The sequence below is a fragment of the Moschus berezovskii genome, chromosome 16, assembly GCF_049115385.1.
Source record: "Moschus berezovskii isolate FMDL1 chromosome 16, NW_MosBer_1.0, whole genome shotgun sequence".
Lineage (NCBI taxonomy): Eukaryota > Metazoa > Chordata > Mammalia > Artiodactyla > Moschidae > Moschus > Moschus berezovskii.
The window spans coordinates 53201939-53226937 of NC_142475.1; the positions used below are offsets into that span (position 1 = coordinate 53201939).

Sequence of the window (24999 nt, forward strand, 5' to 3'; positions counted from 1 at the left end):
CCGATCCTCACTCTCAGCCTCAGGCTCCTCCCTGCACAGCGTGCAGATCCAGGAGCCCCATCTCGTGGGACATCCTGAAGTTCAGCTGCAGTTAGCCCTGGTGCGGCTGCCCACCAAGTCAGCCGTGCCGTGTTGGGCACCCATCTCTTGCCAAGCCCCTTTCAGGGAAAACCAGCTGGGGAAGGGGCATCACCAGCCCCTATTTCTAGAGAGGTCACAGCCTTGGAAAGGTCGCCTGCCCGGCAGAGCCAGAGCTGTGGGGCTGACCCCCGGGGCGGCTGCAGTGCCCCCAAGGCCTCAGAGGTAGGCGGTTGCTGTCTGTTGACTCTCTGGCTTCCTGCACGTGGCCAGGGTCCCACACGTGTGTGTCTCCAGGACACAGGGGCTGCGGGCACAGCACAGCTGCGAGGACGCCTCAAGATCAGGGCCGGCTGGGCAGGGGCTGCCCCAGAGCGCGCCGGCCCACCAGCAGATCCAGACACCAGCTGTCCACTGCCTGGGGCCTCCTCACCGGTGGCCCCTCCACACGGGAAGACCCTGGGGCCTCCGGCAGTGGAGTCTGCTGACAAAGGTCCCTGCTGGGAGCCCTGGTCTGTCTTCGGGACCTAGCTCCCCTGTAGCCACACAATTGGACCAGGGGACCACGAGCAGGAAGCCCACTGCGGACCCGCCCAGAGGGCTTCTGCTGGGCGGCCATTCAGTCCAGCTCTGCCTGCTTCCCACACGGAGCACACAGTAAGTTACCCGTTGCTGCGGAACAAACAACCGCAGACTCAGGGACCTAAGACTCCACGCGTTTACTGCCTTGCAGCCGCTTGGGTCAGGAATCCAGGCGGGCTTTAGCTGGGCCTCCTGCCTCGGGGCGTCTCCAGGGTGCAGCAGGGTGTCAGCCAGGTCCACAGGTGTCCAGAAGGAGACAACTAAGAGCCAGAAGTGGAGGGACTCGCTGAGGGCATAGGTGTACACACACGCACGCGCGTGCACACACACACACGGGGGCTGTATACACACACACACACACACGGGGGCTGTATACACACACACACACACACGGGGGCTGTGCACACACACACACACACACGGGGGCTGTGCACACACACACACATACACACGGGGGCTGTGCACACACACACACACACACACACACATACACGGGGGCTGTGCCCAGACACAGTGTTTGATTCCACAGCCCTGTCCTTTGCAAGGTGCCGTGGGTGCTGCAAGCATTGTGACCTCAGCGGTGAGGTCAGGGCTGGCTGGGGTGGGGGAGGGGGACCCCAGAGATAGAGCTGCTCGGCCAGGCCTGAGGAGAGAGTGAGCAGCACCTCCAGACTGCACCCCAACATGGATGCGCAGCATTCACAAAAGATACACAGCCACGCCAGGACGGACAGGACCTTCTCAGGCAGGTCCCAGAAACCCAGGTCAGCCCAGCACCGGGCAGGGGTCCCCCACAGGGCAAGGCAGCAAGGGGCGGACCCCCAGGGCCTGGGCCCAGGACGGAGGGGTCCTGCAGAGTGCCGGCAGCCGCCTGGAGTGGGAGTTAGGGGTGGACTCCCACCTGGCAGCCCTCAACCTGGTGGAGAGGAGACTGGGGGACGGCAGCGCGGTGCGATGGGGTGCAGGGAGAGAGAGGGGGCTCAAGTTCCAGCACGGCCTTTGCCGTCACACCACCTGTGGCTGCCGATGCTTGTGGAGACCAACGGTGTGAGATGGAGTGGACGGATGGACAGAGCGTGGGCATGCTGTCCCTCTGCTGCCCGGAACCTCGACCTCATCGAGAGGGTGCAGCAGCCTGTTTTCTAAGAGACTTGAGGGATGTGCACGAAGGGAAGGTCCTCTGTGGCCTTTGGTTCGGGGTTCCCTGCGCCCCAGGTGGGCCCAAGGGCAGCTCTGTCTCCTGAGTCCAGCAGCAGGTCAGAGGCTGGCGGGCAGGCTCCCTCTCCAGTCCCCAGCCCCCCAGGCCCACAGTGTGCTGCGTGGGGACTGGGGCAGGTCGGCTTTCCAGGCTGTCCGGGGGGTGCCCAGGTGAGGTTCTCACCTGTGCTTCCATGTTCGTGTCTGTCCCCGAGGGAGCCGCCCGCCCCGCCCCACCACGCAGCTCTTCTGTTCTGCACCATCGCTTCTGCCTGCGTGCTCAGGCCGGTCTCCCCTCTGCCACGTCCCGCCTCACGTCTGGGGCGAGAAGACGCTCCCCCTGCAGCTGTCTGCTGACTGCGTTCCTATTCTCCTGTCTTTTAAAATACGCTCAATCCTGGTCGCCACGGGACCCGGGGTTTGGGGGGGTTGGAGGGGGCAGGTTTGTGGTGAGACACAGATCTCGCTTGCGGCTGTGGTCAACCCTGAACGGCCAAGGCCCCTCCAGGGTGCAGGAGGGGCCACGTTCGGTGAGAAAAGCTGAGCCCTCCAGGAGCAGCACGCGACTGGCTGGTTTTCTGAGAGGCCGTAGGAAGGAGGGGGCTTCCCAGGTGGCCCTGGTGGGTAAAGAACCCACCTGCCGATGGAGGAGACTTAAGAGATTCAGTTTCGATCCCTGGGTGGGGAAGATCTCCTGGAAGAGGGCACAGCAACCCACTCCAGTATTCTTGCCTGGAGAATCCCATGGACAGAGGAGCCTGGCGGACTACAGTCCATAGGGTCACAGAGAGTCAGACACGACCGAGAGACTGAGTACCCACGTAGGAAGGGGGGCCTTCCAGGAGGGGCGGTGTGTGTACTGAGCCCCAGCGGTCACACCCCTGGGATGCAGGCTTTGGAGTCGCAGCCAGTCTGAACGGACGCTGTCCTGCAGAGGCTGTGTTGTCCTGGGGCGGGCCGCTGAGCCTCTGTGTCTCAGCACCTCATGGGGTTGGTGTGAGGACAGGGCAGACAGGATCAAGCTCCTGACACAAGCCCTTGCTCATTGGCACCAGTGGGGGTGCTGGTGAGGTGGGTGGTGGGGCAAAGTACAGTCTGGGAGAATCCCCTGCTGACTACACAGTCACTGGTCCCCAGAGAGGCAGATGGTGGACAGGGGCAGAGGGTCCTCAGGCTGGACATGGCCAGGGATGGGGAAGGCCCCCACACTCCAGGCAGGAAGGCCAGCTGGGAGGGGAGCTGAAGGTAGCAGCTCCAGGTGGGCGGGAGGACAGTCCCACTGTCCGAGGCTGACCTTGGCTTCTCCCAAGAGCACGCCCCCAGCAGCATCCACTCACTCGGTCAGTCACTGGGCCTTCGCCCCGGGCCTTCCCTGGGACATGCGGGGGACCCAGAAACAGCCAGTACATCTCCAGGGGGACTGGGAAGGAAAAGGCCCAGGGGTTGGTCAGTGGAGCCGCCAGGGTTTCTGTGAGCTCAGGGGGAGTCAAGGAGGGCCATCAGTCATCAGGGAGCCGGGGGACACACCCCCTACCCTAGGATGCGCTGACCATGGCGAGCAGGCAGAAGGCAACTTCACGTGGCCCCTGCAAGGGGTCAAGGAGGACGGGGAGGGGGAGGACACACGCTCTGGGCAGACAGGAGAGCGGAGGCCCAGGCTCAGCCGGAAGGGCTCAGGCAGCTGACCCGGTGCGGAGGCTGCAGAGGACAGGCCGCTAGGCTCCCAGTGAGCTGGAAAGGCTGGACCCAGAAGAGCCCGGCGCGGCTGATGGCTGCTCTGGACATGTCACTCTACTGTTCTTTGCACAAACATTTGCTGAGTCCCTGCTAGGAATACCAGGCACGGTTCCAGGTGTTGGGGACACAGCTGGAAAGAAGACATGAAGAGCCCTGTCTCCTGGCTTACATTCCAGTGGGGGAGACAGCCAATAAACACTAGACATGGTCCAGAGAATTATAGTGTTCAGGTGGAAAGGGGTCCGGGAGGAAATCCACAGGTTTAGGGAGTGGAGAGTGCGGGGCGAGGGTCAGATTTTAAAGAAGCTCATCAAGAAAAATACAACTGAGCAAAGAAGTGAAGGGGGGGAGGTGAGGGGCTGAGCCGAGCAGCACTCTGGAGGGAGGATGGTCCCCAAACAGGAACAGCCAGTGCAAAGGTCCTGAGGTATAAGTGTGCATGGCGGGTTCAGCAACAGCGGGAGCCCTCTGCACCTGGGTTGGGTGGAGTGAGCAAGAAAAAGCCAGAGAAAGGGACTTCCCTGGTGCTCCAGAAGTTAACACTCCAAGCTTCCACTGCAGGGGGAATGGGTTCGATCCCTGGTTGAGGAAATGAGATCCTGAATGCCCCAAGGATCCTGCGTGCCACGAGGCGTGGCCAAAAAGTAAAAAATAAATAAATGTTTAAGAGAAAAGAAATAGCAGAAGGAGACGAGATGGGGGTCATTTTTGTTCTTATTTCTTTGGTTTGGTTTTTTAAGCTATGTTGTTGTTCAGTCGCTAAACTATTTCTTTCTTATTTAAATGCAGTGAAATTCACCCTTGTCAGTGTCCAGTTCTACAAGCTTTTTCTTTTTAATTAACTTAATTTTCTGGGGGCCATACTGCGCAGCATGTGGGGTCTTAGTTCCCTGACCAGGGATCGAACCTTCACCCCCTGCAGTGGAAGCTCCGAGTCCCAACTGCTGGACAGCCAGGGAAGTCCCAGTTCTAGATTGGGACTCATGCAGGGTCCCAAACTCATACAGTGGTGTATTCACTACCACACACAAGCTATGAAACTGTTCCATCTCCCCCTGCAAATTCCCCATGCCGCTTTTCGCAATCAATCCTCCAGCAACTCCACTATCCCCAGAAACCACTGATCTGTTTTCTGTCTGTACAGTTTTACCTTTTCAGAATGTCACAAAAATAGAACAAGGCAGCAGGCAGCTTTGGGGGTCTGTTTTCTCATGCAGCGTAGTGCACTTAAGCCTCCTGCACGCGGTCCCCTTCTTCAGTCACCCCTCTCGTTACTGCTGAGTAGTATTTCTGTGGATACTGAAATAAAATGCACAGTGTTTTGTGCATTCACCAGTTGAAGGACATTTGGATTTTTTCTGTTTGGGGTTATTATAAAGCCACAGTAAACATCTGTGTACAGATTTTTGTGTGACGTTGTCATTTCACTTCGGTAAATGCCTAGGAGTAGAATAGCTGAGTCGGATAGTAAATGTAGGTTTTCCTTTCTAAGAAAGTACCAAACTACCCTCCACACTGGCTGTACCATTTTGCATTTCCACGGGCAGTGATGGGACCTCTAGTTACTCTGTCTTCTCACCGGCACTTGGTATTTTCTGGTTTTTCTTTTCTCCATTCTAGTAGATGTGTATCGATATCCCACTGTGGTTTTAATTTGTTTCCCTCGTGGGGAATGGTGTGGAGCAGTTTTTATGGGCTTATTTGCCATCTGCTTTTCTCCTTTAGTGGAATGTCATTTGAATCTTTTTACCTGTATTTTCTCAGGTTGTTTGTGTTTTGTTCATATGGTATTTGTATATTTCAGGCATAGTCTTTTATCAGGTATGTGATTTGCAAATTCTTCCTCCAAGTCCAAAGCTTATCTTTTCATTTGTTGTAGCTGTCTTTCAAAAAGCAGAAATTCTTAATTTTCGTGAACTTATTTCCCAATTTTTTATGTTATGGATGGTACCTTTGGTGTCACATACAAGACCTCTTTGTGCAGCTCAGGATCACAGATATCCTCCTAAAGAGATTCTTCTGGAAGTTTTAGAATTTGAGGTTTCACTTTAAGTCTGTGACCACCTTTGAGTTAATTTATGTTTGTAGTGAGATATAAATTGGGGTTTATGTTTTACATGTGTTTATCCAGTTACTGCAGCACCATTTATTGAATAGACTATCCTTTCTTAATTGAATGGCTTTTGCACCTTCACCGTAATGCGTGTGGGTCTTCTTCTAGACTCTATAGTTTGCTCCTTTTGTTTCTGTCTCTGGGCTTTCATCAATACCACACTGCACTGATCACTATGACTCTATTATAAACCTCCAGATCAGCAGTATCAGCGCTCCAGTTCTTCTCTCAAAATCATTTGGCTATCTTCATTCCTTTACTTTTCCATATAAATTTTAGGAACAATTTGTTGGCTACTACAAAAATAAAAAAATGCTTCTGGAATTTTGATGAAAATTGCGTTGAATATGTAGATAAATTCAGAGAAAATAGACAACAATATTGAGTCCTCCAATCTGTGAACATGGTATGTTGCTCCATTTATTAAAGTCTTTATTTCTTTCAACAGTATATTTTACAGTATATCAATCTTACAATTATTTGATACATTTATACCCAAATATCTCATGATTTTTAGTGCTATTGTTTATAGTACCTTTTTATTTTAATTCCCAGTTCGTTGATGGTACCTAGAAACATGACTGATTTTTGTATGCTGACTTTATATTTGCCAATTTGCTGAATTCACTTTTAGTTCCGGTAGGGTGGATTTTAGATTCTTTGGAATTTTCCATTTAGATAATACCATCCTCTCGGCCTCTATGGCACCTCCCTCCGTAAACACACGGGGCCATTCAGATGCATACACCCAAGGCCTCTTTTCCCTTTCAGAATTTCCTCCCACATCTCTGAATTCACAGAGAACCAGTCCTACATGAAGGTACCTCAGAAGTCTGCCCATGCGGACAGACAGAGTCACCCCAGCACCATCCTGCTCTGCAAGTCACAGAGCAGCCAGGCCACCCTGATGCCCAAGGACAGCAGTACATTAATTGAGGAAACCTACAATGCAGGTGACCCCCAGCCCTGGGACTCGGTTCCACCAGACCCCATCAGTCCCTCCCCCTGAGGAAGTCTTGGGGACAAGGGCCAGAGCCGGCCCTCCTTGTAGGACCCTGGGGTGTCAAGAGGCGTGGATCTGGTGCAACTGTCAGCAGGGCCTCCTCATTGGCCTCTCCACACCTCCTGGGACACTATGAGAAGCCCAAAGTGCCCTCTCTCAGCCCTCCCCGCCACTCTCCTCCAGCACCGTTCACACCCTAGAACCTCAGCTCACACCTGGCCCTCTCACCGGAATGCTTTTCCCCTCCTCCAAAGGATGACCTGCCTTCATCCTTGTAGGCAGAGCTAAAATGCCACCCTCTCTGGGAAGCCAGTCCTGACTGCCCCTTTGTCTTAGGATTTATCACCCCTCCTCTCTGTGTGTGCCCAGGGCCTTTTATACAACTTCCCCACAGAACTCAAGTCCGCTGATCCTGGGTAGGGCTCTCCTGGGCTGGAGACTCCTTCAGAACGGAGCCAGGCCCTCACTCCCCTTGGAGCCGCACACACAGTCTTAGAATAAATGAACACCTCTGAATGTTGGGTGACTGGATGGAGGATGCAGGGGTGAGGAAAGAGGGAGGGTTGAGGGGTGGAGGCATGAAGGCTCGATTCATCAACAGATAGGAGGATGGATGGGTAGATGGGTGAAGAGCGAGTAGATGGATGGATAGATGGATTTAGGAATGGAAGGTCGGATGGACCGAAGGTGGGTAGATGGGTACATTTATTAATGGATGGACTGATGAATGAGCATAAGGATGAGCAGGCAGGTGGGTGGACCGGTGGACTGATGGATAGAAAGACATGGATAAATGTATGGATGGATGGACAGATCGACGGACGCATGGATGATAGATGAACGGGTGAATGGATGGGTGAAAAGGAGACTGAACCAGTGAATGGAGCGAGTGCTGCACGAGTGAGCGAGAATGCATTCCCTGCTTGCTTTCTTGCTTCTGATCTCAGAAGGACCGGCAGAGCGGTTAGGAGTCCCAGGATCTCCCAGAGTCCCCCGCCCTGCCCTGCGCGCCCGGCCCCGCCCTGCCCTGCGCGCCCGGCCCCGCCCTGCCCTGCGCGCCCGGCCCCGCCCTCCCCTAAGCGCCAGGCCCTGCTGGTGCACCGTGGCCCTCCCACAGCGCACCCACCTCACGCCTTCTGCCTCAGCCATCTGCTTCAAGCTGCTCCGGGACCTCGGTGGTTCAGACTCACACCTGAGGTCCATCATCAAGAAAATCAAGACCTTGGCTCAAGGGGACCCCAACCTGGTGCTAGAAACCATTCACAACTGCTTTGTAAACAACCAGCAGGTGGGAGCAGTTAGGGCTCTTCAGGGCGGGCGTGCGGAGGGGAGGGGAGGGCTAGACCCAAAGCAAGTTCGGACCTTGGTTCCTCCGGACAGCAGAGCCATGATTTGCGGCAAGCCAGTCTCCCCATGTGTCCAGCGAGCCAGCAAGGGGTGGGTGGAAAGTAGACCAACATATGTGGACCATCCTCTGAACAGTCTCTCGATAAACGATCGTGATTCCCAGAGATGAGAACACTGACGCTTAGAGGAGGGAAGTGATTTGCCTGAAGTCACAGGGGAGGGATGGTTGGGTGGATGATTAGGGGAAAGCTCTATCTGGATTTTTTAATGAATGGATAGATAAAAGAAAGAATGGATGAACTGGTAGAATGCTCTTTAGATCCCCTGGCAGTTCCCTGAGGATGGGGACAAGTGTTTATTCATCTGTCTCTGCAGAACCTAGCTCAGGGCTGTTCACAAAGGTGTCGCTGCATGGATGGCCAAATGCGTCCACTATGCTATCTCCTCGCTGGCCTCTTTACACACACACACCCACCCCCCGCCACTGCTGCTCCCATGGCGACTCCCCACTTAAGTCCCTGAGCCTGTGTCCACCCTGCCGCCCACAGATCTCCACCCGGCACAAGTTGCAGCTCTTCCACGTCCTAGGGGCGGTCATTAGAGCCAGTGAGTCCCTGGAGGAGACCTGGGAGAAGTCCTTCATGCAGCTGGCCCTGGAGAACATGACCAAGATCACGGTGAGTCTCCCCCCACCACCCACCCCCAGCAAATAGGCCATTCCACAAAGGCTTCTGGGGTGCAGGCAGCTGCCGCAGGGACCCAAAGAATGTTGAGAATGCCCAGCCTTGTGGCTGACCAAGCGATTCTGCCGATTTTCTTATTTTCTTACCACCAGCCCCTTCAGAGGGACAACCTCATGCACCCACTTTACAGCAGAGAAAGATGAGTCTCAGAGAGTTCTTGGCTGGTCTGTGCATCCCACCCATTCCCCAGGCAGTGACTCAGCCCTTGGCTGCCTGCCTCTGGGTCTCCACCTATTGAAGACCACAGGTTTGGACCTGGACCGCACATCCCCCAGCAGGTGGGGGCAGGTGCTTCTCTGGGTGCACAAGCCGGTCCAGGACTCACAGGGAGAGCACGTGCCTCCTGGTGCCTCCATCCTGCACAACGCCCAGCACGTGCCTGGCTCTGGGTCCGTTTTAGCCTCTGTGCTGGGCGGTCCTGCATCCTTGCAGCCCAGCTGCTTGGGTCCTTTGCTTCTGGAAGACGCTTGCCTGATTCCCCAGGACATCGTCTCCTGGGCTTCTCAGTACTAGGCTTCAGGAACGCCTGACTCACAGACCCAGAGCTCTCCATAGTTCCTCGTGCGCCCGTCCCGCCTCCCCGCCCTTCGTGCTCCTCTCTGAGGAGCCGTCGCCTTCCACACCTTTGACTGCATTCTCTGTGCGTTTCCGTGAGCCTTTCGCTTTGGTCTTGGTCTTTGTTCTCAGAAAGTTCCCATCTCATCAGCTTAATAGCTGCACAGATGCAGTGTCAGCTCTTGTCTCTCAGGATATTAAAGGGACAGGTTTGCTTCAGGCTTTCTCTCTGTTTGGCCTCTATTTCCTCTGAGTAGCTTTTCTCTGGGTTTCATCCGGTTTGCGGGTTTGGCGATGGTTCTGGTCCCTCCCGCACCCGCGGCCTTCTCTGTGTGGCCATCTGCCTGTGCATAGGAGCTGCTAAGGTGCTCTGGGCACACAGGAGGGTGATGAGATTGGGGTCCACTGCAGAGTTACAAGGTGAGCCCCCTTCTGTCCTCCATGTGTCCCCATCCCTGAGAGTCGTTCCTCTCGGGCCATCCAGATTTCCCGGGGAAGACCTGATCTGGGGCTCAGCCCCGTGCGGCAGAGTGGAGAACCTGACCCAGGAAGTGTCTGTCCCCCACCCTCGCAGGCCTGGCCTCCCCACCCAGAGACCCTCAGCCTGGCCTCTCCAGAGACCCTGCGGGTGTGCAGGGTGGGGAAGAGATCTGGGCACTGGACTACTTCGCACACACTCTACCCTCTCCCCGGCCTCCCCAGCTGTAAGCATCTGGGAGACGCACCCCCCAGGATTTCTACCAGACCACGTGTGGTGTTGGTGGGGGCCAGTTCTCAGCTTGCCTCACCGCCAGCTTAGCGCTCAGCCCAGTTACCTCACCCAGAGGGTTGGCTATCACCCTTTGTAAAAATCTCCTAAATGTAGAGTAGTTGAGGGCTGTTCCTGAAAGAGCAAAATCAGGTTCAACCCACCATCTTAACCGGAAGCCCTCATAGTCACCTTTTCAACAAATCATAACGATATAACGATTTCATATGATGACTCAGACAGCACGGAGAATAAGCCCTGAGTGTGGCAACACAGCGCCGGGCGGCCTGAGGCTGCCCCTCCAGTAGGGCGTGGTGGGCCTGGCTGGGGTGCAAGGAGGGCAAGGGGGCTGGCCAGCTGGGCCTCTGCCCCCGAGACGCTGACACTGACTCCTCAGGCCAGAGATCTCGGGACAGAAGCAGAGACTCTGTTTCTGAATCCCTGGTGGTTAAGAGTTAAGACTCCAAGGCCGTGATGTTGTCCTAAGCTCCCAGGAGTTCCGGAGAGAGATGCCATTGAGTAGAGCCTTCAGGATGCGTGTCCAGAGTGTAGGTGTTGGAGCGAGCTTTCAAGATGGACTCGCGTTTGGATGGACAGGACAAGCGGGCACTGTGTTCCAGGCGGGAGACACAGCATATGTGCAAAGGCTTCGCAGCAGGGATAACGACGATGGGATTCTGGATCAGGAAAAGGCCCATGGATGTGAACATTCACGTGTGATCCTGAGCCCTGGGGATGAGCCTCACCTTCACCCGCCTGCTTTGCGTGTCGGGCTTCCTCAGCCTCAGTTTTCCATCTAAAACCTGGGTTGACAGTAGCTGTCTTGCCCACCAAACCAGACCCCATGTGTGAGATGTCAAGGCACCATCTCACCACCCACTCTTCCTTTCTGCCCCCTGCCCAGGAGCTGGAGGAGGCCTACCAGGACGCAGCCAGCAACCTGCTGGTGGCCATCTGCAGGCACTCGTGGCGGGTGGTGGCCCAGCACCTGGAGACCGAGGTCCTGTTGGGCGTCTTCCCGCATCGCAGTTTCTTCTACGTGATGGGCATCATGGCCTCTGACGGTATGTCCTGCCCTCGGGGTGTGGGCCCGGCCACCCTCTGTCTGCAGGCTAGCAGGGCGGGGCAGGCCGTGAAGAGAGCAGGAGGGGGCCGGCAGGGCTGCTGACCCACGGGACACACTCAGGACCGAGCATCAGCTGCTCAACAGGGAAGCCATCCAGACGGCCACAGGCTGCGGCCCGGACACCCCCACGGCCCATCTGTGCTGCCCGTCCTGACGAGGCTGCGCTCCTGCCCTCGGCATTTCAGCCACAGGCCTGGACACAGCCAGGGCCGAACGAGGAGGTTCCAGGAGGAAGGCCTGCACTGCTGCACGGTCCGTGGTCCTCTCCGTTGGTTCCCGGCAGACGGACAGGCCGAGCTCACAGAGACTGCGACAGCCCTGGGCACCCAGCCACACGTCACAGGCCCGGGAGGCCCATATTTCTGTGCCTCCTCCGTGGCTGCTGCCTCTGAGCCACTGGAAGAGCCACCTTGGATAGTGGGGGGGCTGTGAGGACCCCTGGGGAGCCCTCATGGGGGGGTCTCACCAGGATGAGGCTCAGCTAACACTCTGAGTTCCTGTCATGCCCGTCTCTGCCGTCGGGAGCTCACAGCCTCGGTAGGGAGGCAAACTCACCTCTCACCAGGCACTCATTCACTCACTCACAAGCACGAGCTGAACTCACTGCTGCCCAGCTGGGGGGTACTTCTGACCTGGTGGGCATCAGGGAGGACATCCCAGAGGAGGCAGACAACTCTGAGCCACGCCTTGCAGGATGAGTAGGGGTTTGAGGAGGAAATGGTGTGAGTACACCTCGGGGCCTTAGGAAGGAGCTAGTCAACAGCCTCAGCGGCAGGGGTTGGGGGGGTTCAGCTCAGAGGGAGAAATGGGTGTGGTGGGTCTGCTGTCTCCAGGGCGACCCAGAGGGGAGGGCTCAGAGGCTGCGCTTGGGAATAAGGCTGGGAGGAAGCAGGCCTCAGCTTGGCTCGTCTTTGCACCCCTTCCCTGGAGTTGACAGGCTGGGTGGAGGTCCCTCTGTGCCTCGGGTCACCTCTGAGAACCCCCAGAGCAATCCCCGAAGTGGCCCCTCTTTCTGAGGCTGGATTTCCAAAGCTCCATAAAGGCTTTCCAGCCGCCCAGTGTGCCCCTCTCTGGGCCTTGTTTTCCCACCGTTGAGGAGACCCAAGCACATCCCAAGGGACCATGCCCAGAGGGAACCCCTGTTCCACTGTCGGTGAGCCTGAGGCCCAGAGAGGGAAGCTGACCCACCTGAGGTCACACAGCATGGATGGCAGGACCATGACGCCAGCCCAGCGCTCTGGACCCCCAAGTCCAGCTCACCAGCCTCAGAGCTCACCTCCCCCAGGGAGCCGGACACACACGGGGCAATGTAGCCCTGACTCACTCATGTCCAAGGGATGGGGGAGATGGAGCCCAAGATCCAGCCCCGGCCGTGGACACAGGACCTGGCCTCCAGTGACCGCCACCTCCACTCTCTCCCTCAGAGAATCTCTTCAAGGAGGGAGAGAAGGCTGACTGGGAAGAGCAGCTGGCCAAGGTAGGGAGGGAGCCCAGCCACGGGGGCCTTCTGCGGGGATGATGGGGGGCGAGGGTGGGCACCCGCTCAGCCCTGGGAGGGCGGAGGAGGCTCACGACAGGAGGCGGAGAGAAGGGAAGGCTGGTACCGAGGAGCAGCAGGGTCCCTGGGAGTCAGGATGTGAACTTGTCTCTAGACACCTGACACAGAGCAAGTGTCCAACACACACAAGGCCCTTCCCGCCCGCCCTGGGGTCTGGGTCCATGGCTGAGGGGCCCAGAGAGGATGCAGAGGCCAGATGGGAGAGCAGAGGGGCAAGGAGGAGGGTGGTGGGGACTGAAGCTGTCACGGCGAGGACGGGTGTCACGCTGCTCCCGCTCCAACCACACACCACATGGCCGGGAGAAGGGACGCCGGGCCTGGCAGGCCTGGATTCAAGTCCAGATTCAACCAACCGCAGCTGTGTGTCCTGGATGGCCTACTTTGCCTCTCTGTACCTTATTTCCTCTATCAAATGGGGGTGAAAGTACCAACCCCCAGTGCTTGCTGTGAAATGATAGGAAATAATCTACACGGTGTCTGGCACTGTGCGTGACAGACAGGAAGCCCTCACTCACTGCATTAGTTATTATCATCATATAGTAGCAGCAGAATAGTTGTAATTAAATAGCATTTAGTGGGAATAACAGCGCCAGCAGCAGCAATACAGGTAATTAATAGAAAAATAAGACAGAAAATCACTAAGTACATAGAAGACTTGAACAACATACTTAACCAAATTGATCTAATTGATGTTCTTTTCAAATGTAAATGGAACGTTACCAAGACAGACCGTTTGCTGGGCCATATATCAGGTTTCAATAAATTTAAAAGGACTGAAATCAAACAGAGTACATTCTCTGCCCAGAACATCAATTAGAGATCAGTACCAAAAATATATCTGGAAAAATTCCAAAAACTTGGAAATTAGACATCACTCTTAAATAACCCACAAGCCACAGAAGAAATCACAAGGAAAATATTTTGAAACTATTTAGAAAATATTTTGAAATGAATGAAAAAGAAAGCACAATATGAAAATTTGGAAATTTGTGGGGCTCAACAAAAAACAATGCTTAGAAGAAATTTATATTTGTAATGCCCAGACTGGAAAAGAAAAAAGATAAAATCTATTATCTAAACTCCATTTTAAGGAGCCATCCCCCAAAGTGCAAATTAAGCCCAAAGTAGAAGAAAGAAAATAATAAAAAGTAGAAGAAAAATCATGATTTTTTTTAAATGGACAATCAATAGAGAGTAAATAAAACCAAAAATAGGTTTTTCAAAAATATTAAGTGATAATTTCTTTGATAAGCTGATCAAGAAAATAAAAAATATTCATTATCAGTAAAGATAGAATATCACTGAACAACCTTTAAACATTTATGATTCCAATAAATTAGGCAATTTAGATTGAATAAACAAATTCCCTAGAAAACACAAGCCACAAAACTGACAAGAGAAGAAACAGAGGATCTGAGTAGCCCTGGATAAAAGAAATTGGAGTCATATTTTATAAACCTTCCCACAGGCTTCGCTGGTTAATTCTATCACAAGTTAAAGTGTCAGTCGCTCAGTCGTGTCTTTGCGACCCTTTGGACTGTAGCCTGCCAGGCTCCTCTGTCCATGGGATTCTCCAGGCAAGAATACTGAAGTGGGTTGCCATTCCCTTCTCCAGGGCATCTTCCCACCCCAGGGATTCAACCTGGGTCTCCTGCTTTACCGACAGATTCTCTACCATCTGAGCTACCAGGGAAGCCCATCACAAGTTAATGCAGAAATAATGCCAATAGAGCAAGAAGGAACACTCTTGAAAGCATCTTATGAGGCCAGCACAACTCCAACACCAAAGCCAGAAGAAGACATTACAAGAAAGCTACAGACCAATATCTTTTATGAAGATGAACTCAAAAATATTTAGCAAAAGATTAGCAAGAAAAATCTGCCTTTTTGTTTACCCACCTGGAATCTCTCACATCCCAGCCCTTTGGGGTTTCTACAGAGACCTTGTTAATAGCTGTGAGTCACGAAACCGCTGGCGGCTGATAATGAAAGTCCACCTCTCACCCTGTCGCCTCTCTGAAGGTTGAGAGGTGGGTCAGAGTTCCAACTGTCGATCCAGGATTGGTTCTCCTGGCAACTCGCCCTCATCCAGGGGCTCTCCAGAAGTGGAACCAGGCTTCTTGTGAACAACAAAAGACACCTTTACTGCTCTCATCACTTAGGAAAGGGTTTCAGAAGAAGATGAAGACCACGTGTATATTTTTAAGTCCCAGTATAACATTGAGGGAGGCTCTTCACAAAGCAGGAGTAGGAGGAAACTAGTATCTATGGAAACCCTACCACTCACGTACCTAATGATGAGTGAATGACCCCTTCCCACTAAGATCAGAATAGGCAAAGAGGTCCGCAGTCTCCACTTCTGGTCCACATTGCACTGAGGTCCTAGCCAGGGCGGTAAGGTAACAGACAGGTGAAGACAGATACGCGGATTACAACGGAGAATGAAAAGCTGTCTTTGCAGACAACGTGATTGCATACACAGAAAGTCTCACAGCTTTTTAAACTCTGGGACCATTAATTACTAATAATTGAATCAATATGCAAATGTCAACTGAATTTCTGTGTACTAACAATAAACAATTGGAAAATAAACTTCTAAAAAACTATGATGCAGTCACATTAAAAACATGACTCAGACAAATTTAACAAAATATGGGCAAGATCTTTACAAAACACTGCAAAAAGAAATTAAATAAAACCTAAATAAATGCAGATAAATGATCATGGATAACAAGAGTCAATAATGTTAAGATGTCAATTCTAAAAATTGATTTGTGTATTGCTAGTGGTGATGCCAACCAACTTCATTATAGAATTAAATAAAATCTATAAAATTTTATACGGAAATTTCAAAAGACCTAGAATAGCCAGAACAATCTTGAAAAAGAGCATAATTACAAGAATTACACTAGCTGACTTCAAGATTTCCTATATAGCTACAATCAACAAGATAGTGAGAATTGACAGAGATAGAATAGAAACTCCAACATAAAACCACACTTATGTGATGGATTAATTTATTTTTAATGGTACCAAAGCAATTTAATAGGGAAAGTCTTTTGAACAAATGGTTCTGCAACAATCACCTATCTGGGGGGTAAAAAGGAACTTTAATGCCTGCCTCGAACCATTCACAAAAGCTAATTTGAGATGGGCCCAAGGCCTAAATATTAAAAAACAAAAAAGTTTCTTGAGGAAAACACAGGAGACAATCTTGCCTTTATCTTGGGGCAGGTAAATATTTCTTGGAACCCAGAAATCACTCAGCATAAAAAATTTTTTAAATGGATAAATTGGATTCCATCTGAATTAAAGCTCCTGCTCATCCCACAATACTATGAGGAAATGAAAAAAGGGACATCAGAGACATGAAGAAAATATTCACGAGACATATCTCTGACAAGGGATTGTATCCAGAATAAGTGAAGAACTCTTCCAAAAATCAGGGAGGAAAGACAAACAGCCCAGCTGCAAAAGTGAACGAAGATTTAAGTAGGCGTGTCACAGAGGAAGGCAGATGAATGACCGAAAGCCACAGACACGACGGTCAGCATCTTGAATCCTCAGGGAAATGTCAGTTAACATGTGGGAGCGACCTCCACCCCCCACGGACAGACCTCAGAGGAGAAAGAAGGGCTCAGCCAAATGCTGGTGGGGAAGTGCCCGCTGCGGGCGGGATGGGGAAACCTGCTTGGAAAGCTGACATTTTCTTATACCGTTAGGACTCGGCAGTTCCACTGTCAGTACTAACCCCAGAGGCATGAAACATTCGTACACAAAATTACACCCAGAAGCATGTTCCCAGCAGCCTTATTCACAAGAGCCTCAGACTGGAGACAGCCTGTGGAGGCAGACTCATCCCCTCCCAGAGATCTAAAATCACTGACTTGTCACCCACCTGAGGAAACTGGAGACAGGAGAGCGAGTTACACTGATGCTGAGCAGCAGAAATGAAATAATTAAAGAACAGAAACGGAGGCGTCAACGTGAACAAGCGTGCAGCAGCACGGCAAATCTCAAACACACACTGAGGGAAAAAACACCAGACACAGGGCTTCCCTGGTGGGTCCGGTGGCTAAGAACCGCCTTGCCATGCAAGGGACATTGGTTTGGTCCCTGGTCCGGGAAGATTCCACATGCTCAGGAGCAAGTAATCCCAAGTGCCGCAACTGCTGAGACTCCTCTCTGGAGCCGGCGAGCCGCAGCTACGGAATGAAGCCCAGGCTCTAGAGCCCGAGCCCCACAGGCAGAGAGGCCCCTGCGGTGAGAAGCCCGCACACCGCAATTCAGAGGAGCCCTCCGCAGGAGAAAGCCCGCTCGCAGCACCGAAGACCACAGCCAGAGACTGAATCAGCATGTCTCTTTAAGAAACACCAGACATAGAAAAGCACACACCGCAGGACTCCAGTCATACGAAATTCTAGAAGAGGCAAAATTAACCTTATGGCAGGCGAACTGAATCAAACCGGTCTTGTGGGGATGGAGATTAACTAGGAGTGATCATGAGAGAGTTTTCTGGGGCAGTCAGAAATGGTCCACATATTGATGGGGTGAGACATTACTCTGCCGACAAAGGTCCGTCTAGTCAAAGCTATGGTTTTTTCCAGTAGTCACGTGTGGATGTGCGAGTTGGACCATAAACAAAGTTGAGCACCGAAGAATTGTTGCTTTTGAACTGTGGTGTTGGAGAAGACTCCTGAGAGTCCTTTGGACTGCAAGGAGAGCCAACAAGTCCATCCTAAAGGAAATCAGTCCTGGATATTCACGGAAAGGACTGATGCTGAAGCTGAAGCTTCAATACTTTGGCCAGCTCATGCGAAGAACTGACTCATTGGAAAAGACCCTGATGCTGGGCAAGATTGAAGGCGGGAGGAGAAGGGGGCGACAGGATGACATGGTTGGATGGCATCACTGACTCGATGGACATGACTTTGAGCAAGCTCCGGGACTTGGTGATGGACAGGGAAGCCTGGCATGCTGCAGTCCACCGGGTCACAAAGAGTCGGACACGACTGAGCGACTGCACTGAGCTGAGACACACGTACGTTTGTCAAAATTCATTGCACTGCACAGTGATGATACCTGTGTCTCACTGTAAGTCAAAAAGACCGCAATATTAAAATATTTAAAGCTTTAAAGAGAATTCTGGAAACAGATGTGGTTCAAATTTCATAATATTTCAAAATACAAAAAGAAATATGGGGCCCACCTTATATATTCTGTAAACATTCTTAGCAGGGTCTAGGACTGATGCAGAATCAGATAGATGACTATCTCTGCTATGGAAACATGCAGAATTCACACTAATTCCCATAAACAGTGTTGTAGCAGTTTGGGCTCCACTTTGGCCCCAAATGCTGGAACATGCTGCCATGAACAAAAAAGAGACACCGAAGGTTTGGGGGAGGGGACAGAAGCCCCTGGTGCTTCTGGAGAAATTAGGAGCTTCCAGGAGGCTAGGGTTCCCTGGGCATTCAGCAGACACCTGTCCTGTGGGCATGTGGGAGAGCCGCCCAGGTCCTGCTGCACCCCAGCAAATGGACCAGGTGTGGGGCACGACCGGGGCAGACAGGCTCCTCTAGATTCTGCCCTGTTGTGTGTGCATGCTAAACCGCTTCAGTCATGTATCTGACTCTCTGCGGCCCTATGAACTGTAGCCCACCAACCTCCTCTGTCCATGGGATTCTCCAGGCAACAAGGTGTAGGTTGCCATGCCCTTCAGGGGATCTTCCTGACCCAGGGATCAAACCTGCATCTCATGCTTCCTGCATTGGCGGGCTGGTTCTTTACCGCCAGCACCACCTGGGAAGCGCTGGAGGAGTGGAGATGGCTAATGTGCAGTGAAAGCATTAGTCACTCAGTCATGTCCCACTCTTTGCGACCCCATGGACCGTAGCCCGCCAGGCTCCTCTGTCCATAGGAATTTCCAGGCAAGAGTACTGGAGTGGGTAGTCATTCCCTTCTCTAGGGGATCTTCCCGACCCAGTGATAGGGCTCAGATCTCCTGCATTGTAGGCAGATTCTTTACCATCTGAGCCACAAGGGAAGCCCTAGGCTAGAGCAGTTTCCATTTCCAGGTCCAAGGGTGCATCACCAGAGGGGGTGCAGACGGTCCTGCCTGCAGAGGGCGCCCTTGTCTCCGAGTATGGCCCTGCTAGTGCCTGGAGAATCCCAGAGACAGGGGACCCTGGTGGGCTGCCGTCTATGGGGTCACACAGAGTCAGACACGACTGAAGTGACTTAGCAGCAGCAGCAGCAGTGCTCCTTTAGGGTAGATCCCCAGAAACGGAATTAGTTGGGGAAATGGATGCATAAAATAGTGAAGTCTCTCAGTCGTGTCCGACCCTTAGCGACCCCACGGACTACAACCTACCAGGCTCCTCCATCCATGGGATTTTCTAGGCAAGAGTACTGGAGTGGCTTGCCATTGCCTTCTCCGATATAAATTTTAGTTAACATTGCCCAAACCTGCACGTTAACGTGATTCAATCACCTCCAAAATGTGGAGCTTTTGCTATTTCTCAATCTTGGCCAAAATGATACATCATCTTAATTTCCATTTCTTAATATTAGTAAGGTTGAGTTTATATATCTCTATTTTTAAGTGGATTGTCATTTTTTTCTTATTGGTTTATAAAGTGCTCTTTGTCAATGATATTAATTCTTGGCAACAGATCACGGAAAGAAAAAAAAACTACTGTGTCTTTCAACATAATTTATGGTGATTTGGCTAAACAAACTTCTTGAAATGTTTATCTTCACATTTACCAGCCTTTTCTTCTTTTAAGGTATTTGGGTTGGGAGCATAATTAGAAGGAGTCTCTCCATCAGAAAGAATCTTAGGATCAAAATCTTAGACGACTTGTATTGTGGAAACCAGGAACACTGAAAATAGAGAGGCTGTGTATTTATCATCATAAAATGATGCAGTGTTAGGGCTTTTAGGACTTTATGTTTAGAAGGGACTTCTCATTCATTTATTAGATCATTGGTTCATTCATTCATTCAAAAATACTGACAGAGTGTCAACTACCTGTGGGCACTGTTTTCGGTGCTGGGGAGACAGCCATGGGCAAACAAGACCAACCTTGCCCCCCAGGCACCCACACTCTGGTGCAGCCACCTTGAGGGGACACGCCACGGGGCCTCTCTGACAGCCGAGCCCCGGCCCAGCCCTGGGGACATGGTCAGGCTCCTGGTTTCCAGCCCCTCCTTGAGACTCTCCAGGGAGGGGCATCTTGAAGCATGAGTTTCTCATCCCCAAGGGCAAGCAAACAAGTCAGAGAGCGGACCCTGGAGCCTCAGGAGAGGGAAGCGGGGAGAAGGACAGCGGAGTCAGGACCCCAAGCGGTTGGGGGCGGGCCGGACTGGGGGAGACTCACAGGGTGGAGACAGAGACCCTCTGCACACCCACCCCTGTCTGCTCACAGATGGCCAGCAAGTCGGTGCCATTTCTGAACATAGAAGGGTGGTCCAAGGAGCTGCTGGAGGCACTCACCAAGCCTGACCAGACACAGCAGGAGCAGCCCCCGGAGAAGGTGGGACACCCGCACCCCTGGTGCCCACCGCGCAGGCCCAGCGCTCTGTCCATGGGCCCCACACCCAGAGCAAGCCCCAGGCCCCAGAAGAAACAGAGGGCGGGGGCCGGGCGGTAGGACTTGCTGCCACACCCTTGACGCTTCATCACCAGGCCAGGGATTGCTGGTCACAAAGCAGAGCGGCGCAGGGGCCTGCACGGGGGAAGTGGCAGGTCGCCCGGTGGGCAGGGGCTGAGAAGGGGTTCAGGCTTCAGACAGGAAGCTGAGGGCTTCCCCAGGCCTTCCTGTTCATCTACTATGGGCTGATGCTGCAAGCCGAAGAGAACGGCACCGCGGTCAGGACACACCTGAAAACCCTGCTGGAAACGTCCCACCAGTGGCCCAAGCAGAGGGAGGTAAGGCTGTAGCGGCCACTCAGTGCCAACTGCCTGACCCTGAGCACAGGCTTAGCCTGAGCCTGGTCACACTGAGCCCTGACCTGAGCCCTGACCCTGGTCATACTCTGAGCCGTGACCCTGGTCAACACACTGAGCCCTGACCCTGATCAAACTCTGAGTCCTGAGCCTCATCACATACCGAGTCCTGACCCTGGTCAAACTCTGAGCCCTGACCCTGGTCCCACTCTGAGCCCTGAGCCTCGTCACATACCGAGTCCTGACCCTGGTCATACACTCTGAGCCCTGACCCTGGTCCCACTCTGGGCCCTGACCCTGGTCAACACACTGAGCCCTGACCCTGGTCCCACTCTGAGCCCTGAGCCTCGTCACATACTGAGTCCTGATCCTGGTCATACACTCTGAGCCCTGAGCCTCGTCACATACCGAGCCCTGACCCTGGTCATACACTCTGAACCCTGACCCTGGTCACACTCTGGGCCCTGACCCTGGTCAACACACTGAGCCCTGACCCTGATCAAACCCTGAGCCCTGAGCCTCGTCACATACCGAGTCCTGACCCTGGTCATACACTCTGAGCCCTGACCCTGGTCCCACTCTGAGCCCTGACCCTGGTCACACTCTGAGTCCTGACCCTGGTCAACACACTGAGCCCTGACCCTGGTCAACACACTGAGCACTGACCCTGGTCATACACTCTGAGCCCTGACCCTGGTCCCACTCTGAGCCCTGACCCTGGTCCCACTCTGAGCCCTGACCCTGGTCAACACACTGAGCCCTGACCCTGGTCACACTGTGAGCCCTGACCCTGGTCCCACTCTGAGCCCTGACCCTGGTCCCACTCTTGAGCCCTGACCCTGGTCCCACTCTTGAGCCCTGACCCTGGTCCCACTCTTGAGCCCTGACCCTGGTCAACACACTGAGCCCTGACCCAGGTCACACTCTGAGCCCTGACCCTGGTCACACTGTGAGCCCTGACCCTGGTCCCACTCTGAGCCCTGACACTGGTTCCACTAAGAGCCCTGACCCTGGTCACACACTCTGAGACCTTACCCTGGTCCCACTCTGAGCCCTGACCCTGGTCCCACTCTGAGCCCTGACACTGGTTCCACTAAGAACCCTGACGCTGGTCACACACTCTTGAGACCTTACCCTGGTCCCACTCTGAGCCCTGACCCTGGTCCCACTCTGAGTCCTGACCCTGGTCAACACACTGAGCCCTGACCCAGGACACACTCTGAGCCCTGACCCTGGTCCCACTCTGAGCCCTGACACTGGTTCCACTTAGAACCCTGACCCTGGTCACACACTCTGAGACCTTACCCTGGTCCCACTCTGAGCCCTGACCCTGGTCCCACTCTGAGCTCTGACCCAGGTCACACTCTGAGCCCTGACCCTGGTCACACTGTGAGCCCTGACCCTGGTCCCACTCTGAGCCCTGACCCTGGTCAACACACTGAGCCTTGACACTGGTTCCACTAAGAGCCCTGACCCTGGTCACACACTCTGAGACCTTACCCTGGTCACACTCTGAGCCCTGACCCTGGTCACACCCTGAGTCCATCACAGCTGTGTCCTTTTCCTTCTACCTGGACCCTCATTCCCTGCTCTGGCGTGGGGCTTGAAACCTAGGGGTGGGGAGGCAGCAGTAGCAGGGCTCCACAGAGTCACCTCTCCCCCAACCCCACCTCGCCTCCAGCCCCACAAAGAGACGCCCCACAAGGCTGGACTCAGATGTGTGTGTCCTCCCAGGCTGGTGGGAGGCAGGTGCCCTGTGCCCTCGGACAAGTTCCCTCCCTCCCTGGGCCTCAGTTTCCACACACCCAGGTGAGGGGTAGGCCAGATCCTACCAGCCCACATCAGTGACCCCTGCCCCCCACCCGCACAGGGCATCGCGCTCACCGTGGGGATGGCCGCCGCCCGCCACCTGGACCACGTCTGGGCTGTCCTGGAGCAGTTTGGCAAGAGCACGCGCATCGGGTGGAGCCTGAACAGCTTCTCCCCCAAGGTGCTGGCTCTCCGGCGGCCAGAGGCCTGGACTGCGGACAGGGACGCTGGGCCTCCGTGGGGTGGGGGCTCCTGGGGCCGATTAGGGGGAAAGGCTGTGGGCCGCGCCCCCGGGCCTCCGGCCCACCTCTGCAGCAGCAGCGTGGCCCCCGCACCGCAATTTCCCCCTCCTCGATGGTGCCCCCTCAGGGAGCCCAGCTGTGAGGCCAACACGGCCGGGGCTCCAGGGACAGCTCCCGCGTGGCTGCCTGCCTGCCTGCCGCGTGGTGGTTGGCGGCTCTTTGATTCTGGGCCTCGTCCAAAGCAGGAGACGAGGGCCTGAGGCCAGCCCTGGGGAGCCCCCGAGGCGGAAGCAGTGGAGCGACCCCAGGAGGCGAGCCAGGATAGGAAGGGGGGGATGAGTGAGAACCGGGACCGCGGCCGAGGCCCGGCCTCCTCCTCGCAGTTCTGCACCTGGCAGGGGGCAGAGCAGCGGCTGGGACCCGAGGCTCAGACCCCCAGAGAGGGTCTAGTCACTGACGGACCGCGGGATCACAGTGTCCTCAAGGGGCATCGAGGGCCCCCACTCTCTGGCTCTCCCCTGGAGCCAACGCGCCGGGTGCCCCAACACTGTCTCTCTAGGTCCAGACACGCCCTCCCAGGCCCCCTGCAGCCTGAGATGGGACAGAGGGGGGCCAGGTCCTGGGCCCCTGGGGAGGGCCACCCCAAGGCTGGAAGGGTGAGGAGCTGACTCCAGCCCATTCTAGCAGAGACAAGCACCCCCGGGTACACCTCCGAGTGACCCCACGAGACCCAGCCCGCCGCCCCCAGGGAGACAGCCCCATCTCCCCTATTTTCCTTGTGAGATAAACTGAAGTCCACCCTGCCTCCAGGACCCCGCTAGTGCCTGGGGTGCCTCCCGTCACCGCCCCCCAGGGGAAGGCTCAGCAGGGCCCCCGTGTGCCTGACCTGCCCCGCCCCCACCCCACTGTGCCCAGAACTCAGAGGACCTGCGGTGGAAGTGGGCGAGCAGCACCATCCTCCTCGCCTACGGCCAGATGGCGGACAAGGCCAGGGCCCACATCCTCCCGTGGGTGGACAACATCCTGTCCCGGATGATCTTCTTCTTTCACTGCAGCTCCTGGGTACGGCCTCCAGCCCACCCCAGAGCCCACCAGAGCAGGGTCAGGATTAGACCTCCCAGGGCCCCGGAGACCACCAGAGAAGGGCCAGGATTCTAGATCCTCCAGGGCCCCAGAGCCCACCAGAGCAGGATCAGGATTAGACCTCCCAGGGCCCGGGAGCCCACCTGAGTGGGGTCAGGATTAGCCCTCCCAGGGCCTTGGAGACCACCAGAGAAGGGTCAGGATTCTAGACACCCCAGGGCCCCGGAGACCACCCGAGAAGGGCCAGGATTCTAGATCCCCCAGGGCCCCAGAGCCCACCAGAGCGGGATCAGGATTAGACCTCCCAGGGCCCCAGAGCCCACCTCCCCACCCCACCCCAACGTGGGCCTGGCCTCCTCCTCATCCTTCCCACCTAACACTTCATGGGTTTTCGTGAGGATCCCAGCCCTCCGCCTCCCCCCTGAAAGCAAGCCCTGGGTTCTCACTCGGGGGAACTGGATGCCCCGTGATGACAGTCCCCTGACCCGGCTCCCCAGGAACAGTGAAGGGCCAGGCAGCCCCGTGAGGCCACTGCACACTTGATCCTTTGGACCTGGGGTAGCCACATATCATGAGAAGCTGGACACTGGGCTCCTTACGGGCACCTCTGACACTTAAGCATCACCAGCTGTTCACACTGTTAAAATCACACGGGTCCCCCCATCCCAGGGCCTATGCGGCCCCAGCCGGAGGTCTCTGCTGTCCCCCCATCAGCAGCAGCCCTGCTGCCATGTGTGACAGTGGCCCTCCTGCTCTCCCTCTGGTACTCCCACTCCCCGACCTGCCCCCTTGCTCTGCTGTCTGACCCCAGGACGAGACCCTGAAGCAGAGCTTCCTCACGGCCATACTCATGCTGGTGGGGGCCATCAGCCGCAAGGAGGGTGCCCAAAGCTACAAGTTCTTGCAAGTGTCCGAGCTCCTCGAGTGTCTGATGGTGAGTGCAAGGTCCTTGGGCAGGGGAAGGGCTCCCCAGGGATGGACCAGGCACCCCCCTCACACAGCAGCACTCACGAGAGGCACCATTGGAATAGATGGGCCAGCTGGACTTCTAGAGCGTGGACAAGCCCCTCACAGGCTTTCACACCTGGAGGCACATCCACGGCCCTCACGTGACTCGCTCCCTACAG

At 54.7% G+C, this 24999-nt stretch overlaps 1 protein-coding gene across 1 annotated transcript in view; it reads left to right on the forward strand.

Moving 5' to 3' along the window:
- The first annotated feature begins 1344 nt into the window (after positions 1-1344).
- LOC148775254 (maestro heat-like repeat family member 5) overlaps positions 1345-24999 on the forward strand; it is a 58793-nt gene continuing 35138 nt past the window's right edge. The window contains exons 1-11 of the mRNA XM_088844821.1: positions 1345-1424; positions 6479-6660; positions 7856-7998; positions 8606-8734; positions 11008-11167; positions 12654-12706; positions 20218-20325; positions 20604-20720; positions 22609-22728; positions 23705-23851; positions 24684-24806. Coding sequence (XP_088700947.1) covers positions 1345-1424; positions 6479-6660; positions 7856-7998; positions 8606-8734; positions 11008-11167; positions 12654-12706; positions 20218-20325; positions 20604-20720; positions 22609-22728; positions 23705-23851; positions 24684-24806 — 1362 coding nt within the window. The remainder of the gene's footprint in view (positions 1425-6478; positions 6661-7855; positions 7999-8605; positions 8735-11007; positions 11168-12653; positions 12707-20217; positions 20326-20603; positions 20721-22608; positions 22729-23704; positions 23852-24683; positions 24807-24999) is intronic.